We start from the raw sequence: 6,000 nt of genomic DNA on the forward strand, positions 1-6,000 counted from the left end.
GATCCTGAACTCGACCATCTCATGGTCACTGCCTCCCAGGTTCCCATCCACTATTGCTTCCTCTACTATTTCTTCCCTGTTTGTGAGCAGCAGGTCAAGAAGAGCTTTTCCCCTAGTTGGTTCCTCCAGCACTTGCACCAGGAAATTGTCCCCTACACTTTCCAGAAACTTCCTAGATTGTCTGTGCACTGCTGTATTGCTCTCCCAGCAGATATCGGGGTGATTAAAGTCACCCATGAGAACCAGGGCCTGTGATCTAGCAACTTCTGTTAGTTGCTGGAAGAAAGCCTCGTCCACCTCATCCCCCTGGTCTGGTGGTCTGTAGCAGACTCCCACCACGACATTACCCTTGTTGTTCATACTTCTAAATTTAATCCAGAGACACTCAGGTTTTTCTGCAGTTTCATACTGGAGCTCTGAGCAGTCATACTGCTCTCTTACGTACAACGCAACTCCCCCACCTTTTCTGCCCTGCCTGTCCTTCCTGAACAGTTTATATCCATCCATGACAGTACTCCAATCATGTGAGTTATCCCACCAAGTCTCTGTTATTCCAATTACATCATAATTCCCTGGCTGTGCCAGGACTTCTAGTTTTCCCTGCTTGTTCCCCAGGCTTCTTGCATTAGTGTATAGGCACTTAAGATAACCCGCTGATTGTCCTGCTTTCTCGGTCTGAGAGAGGAGTCCTCCCCTCTTGTAATCTCCTGCTTGTGCTTCCTCCTGGTATCCCACATCCCCACTTACCTCGGGGCTTTGGTCTCCTTCCCCCGGTGAACCTAGTTTAAAGCCCTCCTCACTAGGTTAGCCAGCCTGCTTGCAAAGATGCTCTTCCCTCTCTTCGTGAGGTGGAGCCCGTCTCTGCCTAGCAATCCTTCTTCTTGGAAGACCATCCCATGGTCAAAGAATCCAAACCCTTCTCTCCGACACCATCTGCGTAGCCATTCGTTGATTTCCACGATTCGACGGTCTCTACCGTGGCCTTTTCCTGCAACAGGGAGGATAGACGAGAACACCACTTGCGCCTCAAACTCCTTTATCCTTCTTCCCAGAGACACGTGGTCTGCAGTGATACGCTCAAGGTCATTCTTGGCAGTATCATTGGTGCCCATGTGGAGAAGCAGGAAGGGGTAGCGATCTGAGGGCTTGATGAGTCTCGGCAGTCTCTCCGTCACATCATGAATCCTAGCCCCTGGCAAGCAGCACACCTCTCGGTTTTCCCGGTCAGGACGGCAGATAGATGACTCAGTCCCCCTGAGGAGAGAGTCCCCGACCACCACCACCCTCCTCCTCCTCCTCTTGGGAGTGGTGATCGTGGCACCCCCATCCCTAGGACGGTGCATCTCATGCCTTCCAATCAGTGGAGTCTCCTTCTGCTCTGTTCCCTCAGGTGTATCATCCACTCCACTCTCTGCACTAGTACCTGTGGAGAGAACATGAAAACGGTTGCTCACCTGTATCTGTGTTTCTGGTACATGGATGTTTCTGGTACTCTTTTCCCTTCTGGAAGTCACATGCCGCCACTTATCCTTGCTGGCCTTCTGTCCCCGCTGCGTAGCCTGCTCTGAATCTTCAGAACATTGTGCCCGCTGAAGCTGATCCTGACGTCTATCCAGGAAATCCTCATTTTCTTTTATGGAACGCAGGGTTGTTATTCGTTTCTCCAGACCTTGAATCTTCTCTTCCAAGATGGAGATCAGCTTGCACTTGGTACAGACAAAGTCGCTCCTATCCTGTGGAAGGAAGACGAACATGGCGCATCCTGTGCAGGTCACAACGGCGGATTGCTCAGCATCCATGGTCTCTTCCTTCTAAGAGCTTCCTTACTTGTGGCAGACGCTACTCAGAGAAACCTGCGAGAGGGGAGCCTCGGTAGGCTCTCTCCAGGCAAACTCCCAGGCAAACTCCTTCTGTTTGCCTCTCTGCTGTTCGCTGCTCAGCTGGTTCACAGCTGACTGCCTTTTTATAACAGTCAGGCCCAGCTGGAACAAAGCACTCCCAGATCAAACTGGTCAAACAAGCAATCAAACAATCAAGCACACAGTCAAACTGCCAAACTGCCCCCCCAACAGACATTCAGATACTCACCAGCGCAGTCCCCCTACTGCAGCACTTAGCGTACCTCTGCTCAGAGGGATCCCAAGCAAACTCCTATCTCTTTGGGCAACACTTCACCGTGTACACCGACCACTCTCCCCTGACCTGGCTGCACCAGATGAAAGGAGCCAACGCCAAGCTCCTGAGGTGGAGCCTGCTCCTGCAGGACTATGACATGGACGTGGTCCATGTGACGGGAAGTGCCAACCTGATAGTGGACGCGCTGTCCCGGAGAGGGGGCCCCGAACTTCCCCCGGTCACTGGGCAGGGTGACCCCGCTCAGTTCAGTTTCGGAGGGGGGAGAGGTGTGATGGAGTAGGGAGTAGGGACTGTCTATGTGGGGGTTGGGAGAGCCGGGGAGGATTTAGGTGAGAGACAGGATCTGAGCCTGTAACCTGAGCTAAGCAGGGGGGAGGGGAATTCACACCTGCCTGGGAGACTGAACAGAGGGAGGAGGAGAGAAAGGCAGGGAACCGGCTGGAGGGAGTGGGGTCAGTTTTAGGTTTGGGGCTTGGGGGTGAGTTCAGGGAATCCTACGCTGGGATCCAAGCCCCCCTGAACCCCAGAAGGACTCGATTGAGGGGTCCTGGTTGTGCTGTATCCTGTGCTTCTGTGTCCAATAAACCTTCTGCTTTACTGGCTGGCTGAGAGTCACTGTGAGTCCCAGGAAGAGGGGTGCAGGGCCGGACTCCCCCACACTCCGTGACACAGACACTCTGCGCTCAAGAGCCCGTTCACAGCCTCAGAGGGCCAGGTGCTGCTTGCACCGAATGCACACTTATGCCACCTGCCCACAAGGCAGATCGCACATGCTGCATTCAGTGCAATAACCTGGGTACCCCCCACTCTGCTGCTGGACTCCTGACTGTGTTGTTTTTACTCTTGCAGGGTTGGTTTGTTTGCAGGGATTTATTGGCCTAAGTTTAGGGAATGTTTGGTAGGTGTGTCTGGTTCTCACACTGCTTCTCTACACTCCCGTTTGCTGCCCCTGTTCACTAGCTCAGGGCCGTTCATGCCGGGCCGGCCCCAGCACCTGCGCGACCCTGGGGCCGGCTCCCCAGAGCCAGGGGCTCTGAGACCGCAGGGCAGACGTGCCCCCATGGCCGCTCTCCTGTTCCTTTCCCAGGGATGTGCAATGACTGGGTGAGGCAGGTGGATTTTGACCCTGCACAGACGGAGTTCGGCGTCGGGGCCGAGGGTCGGGTGACCTGTCATCAGCAGTTCCAGCAGAACTCGTTCCGTGTGACCTGCAGAGAGACGGAGCCAGGACTCTTCGAGTGGGATTGGGGTGCACACCAGTGTGTCAGTGAGTGCGGGGAGCCGGCCCTGGGGCTGGCCGGGCGCCGTCTGGCCGGGGAGGGCTCCAGCCAGGCTGCTGAGAGGCCGTGGGGAGAGTCCTGCTGCAATGAGCGGCTTCCCACCCACGGTGTCCCTGGAGGGCAAGCGTGTGGATCTGATCCCGGCTCCTGGCCCTGCTCCCCGTGCAGGAGCAGCACAGACCAGGAACACCGTTCTCCCCACGGCCCAGTGGGGCTGACTGGTCTGCACTCGCCCTCCCCACGGCGGCTCTGAGCGTGTGCATGGAGTAAATGTACCTGAGCAGGTGGGGCCTGATCCTGAGAGGGGCTGATCCTTGCAGCGCCCCCACCCCCCTCCTGCTCTTGTGGGCGCCCAGCATGGTTCAGGGTCGGCCCATAACACCCAGTGGAGTCTGCCTGGTTCCAGTGACCCCCCAGTGACTCTGCTCTCATTTACCCACAGGAAAATGTGAAATACCCAGAACCTGGGACTCCAGATTGAAGTTTGCCCCTAAGAGGCAGTTCTACACCCCGGGTGACTTGGTGACGCTGAGCTGCTCTGAGGGGTATCAGCCGTCACCACCTGTGATTGTGTGTGCCAGAAATGGGAGCCAGCCTGTCTGGAGTGAGACACCCACCTGCCAGCAGGGTGAGTGCGGGACCCCCCAAGATTCCCATCCACGGTGTCCCTGCGGGGGCAGGCGCATGGATCTGATCCCGGCTCCTGGCCCTGCTCCCCGTGCAGGAGCAGCACAGACCAGGAACACCGTTCTCCCCACGGCCCAGGGGGCTGACTGGTCTGCACTCGCCCTCCCCACGGCGGCCCTGAGCGTGTGCACGGAGTAAATGTACCTGAGCAGGTGGGGCCCAAGGATCTGGGGGGGTTGTGGGAATATTTTCAAGCTGCAGGAGTGGGTCCCAGGAGCCGCCTGGCCCATGCCCCCAGGAGACACTCAACCCACACCCCCTGGGAGCTACCTGCCCCCCCCCCCCCGCCAGGTTCCCCAGGGTCCACCCAGCCCAGGCCTCCGAATGTTCCAGCGAGCGCTCGGCGGAGAGCACACCTGACCAGCCGGTGCCCAGCAGAGCATGAGCCACGGCCAGGGGGCTCTGAGCCCCCTCGTTGCCTTGCAGCCAGGCCCAGAGACAGCCCTGCTTTGCTGGTGGTGCGCAGGGACTTACAGCCACGCGAGGTGCCCACCAGTGCACCCCAGGAGCCTGGCGTGGCCGTGTGCCCTTCTGCTGCTCTCCCCGCCGGCCCCGCAGGGCAGGCTGCATCTGGGGGGACGTGCTGCTGTTCTCCACTGGGGGCCTGGGTGTCAGTGATGCCAGTCTGGCCAGCCTGGCTACAGCCTGGCAAGGAGCATCTGTCCCGCTCAGCTTCCCAGCCACTGGCACCGGCTCTGACTCCTGCTGTGACCCCGCAGCAGCCCTGGGGGTGGGCCTGCCCCAGCGTGCACAACACTCTGGCCCTGGGGAAAGCGGCCAGTGGGTGCTGGGACCTGGCTCCGACTGCAGCCTGAAGCCGAGGCGGCTGCGAGCCCACGGGCCAGCTGGGCTGCCCTGCCCTAGCCAGGGGGCCGCGGGTGATGGGGCTGGGTCCCAAGCCATGACAGACCCAGCTCTGCCTCAGCGCAGGCGGGGAGCTCTCTGCTGCACCCCAGGGACGCAGCCAGATCCTCACTCCCCCAGGTGGGGGGACACTGCTCCCCCAGACAGACCCACTCTGCCAGCGCTGCGGGGGGCACAGGGGCTGTGGCTGGGTGCAGGGACCGGATCCTATTTTCTTTCTGACTCTGCTGGTTCTGGTTCTGTTGCTTGCAGGAGTGGCCCAGACTCCCCAGCCCGGGGGCCTGGCGCTAGCCGTGGCGGTGCCGGTGCTGGTGCTGCTGGCCACAGGGGCCCTGCTGCTGTGGTTCCTGCTCGCCAGGTCAGTGCGTTCGTTCGGTGGGGCCCAGCCTGGCCGGGCTCCGGCTCCGCCCCAGTGCTCTCGGCGGGGGCTTTATTCCTACCTGGGAGGGGCTTTCCCAGCTGCTCGTTGTGCCCACGGCTAATTTGGGTAGCCCACCCCGCCCCCTCCTTGCCCAGCCTGGCCGCTCCTTGCCCAGCCTGGTCCCGCCTGGCCCACCCTGCCCCCTTCCACTCTGCCCCCCGCCCACACATCCCCTGCCTTGCCCACCCTGCCCCTGCCCACCCTTCCCCTCGCCTGCCCCAGGCATTGTTACACCCACTGGCCCCTCTGGTCTCCGCGGGGGCTGGGAGCTCTCTGGGGCCAGCTGCGTCTCTTGCAGGCTGTGCCCACGCGAGGAGCTGGGCAAGGAATCCCCGCAGGCGCAGCTAGCGGCTCAGCACCCCTCGACCCCCCAGCCGGGCCGGAGCCAGCCCGGGTGTGGACGGGTGTTGGGATTTCGAGCTCTGATGCTTCGAGCTCTGTGCACAGGGGGGCCAACTGCAGCAAGGGCATTTTATGAGCAAGGGGCGAGGTTGGGCCCATCCCTGTCCCCCACCACAGCCCCCGGGGCCGCCCGGCCCAGCGCAGGGACCCCGATGCCCCAGCATGGAGCTGTCACAAAGTGGTGTGAAGCCAGTCGGGCCCTTTGCTGAG

The 6,000-nt window shown here is 60.3% G+C and overlaps 1 protein-coding gene across 1 annotated transcript in view; it reads left to right on the top strand.

The window, feature by feature from the left end:
• Positions 1-4,241, top strand: part of LOC120407969 — a 63,532-nt gene extending 59,291 nt beyond the window's left edge. Inside the window, exons 12-14 of the mRNA XM_039544381.1 lie at positions 3,224-3,403; positions 3,859-4,044; positions 4,141-4,241. Coding sequence (XP_039400315.1) covers positions 3,224-3,403; positions 3,859-4,044; positions 4,141-4,241 — 467 coding nt within the window. The remainder of the gene's footprint in view (positions 1-3,223; positions 3,404-3,858; positions 4,045-4,140) is intronic.
• The last annotated feature ends 1,759 nt before the right edge of the window (positions 4,242-6,000 follow it).

Source organism: Mauremys reevesii, linkage group 6 (assembly GCF_016161935.1).
Source record: "Mauremys reevesii isolate NIE-2019 linkage group 6, ASM1616193v1, whole genome shotgun sequence".
In the NCBI taxonomy this organism is placed as follows: Eukaryota; Metazoa; Chordata; order Testudines; family Geoemydidae; genus Mauremys; species Mauremys reevesii.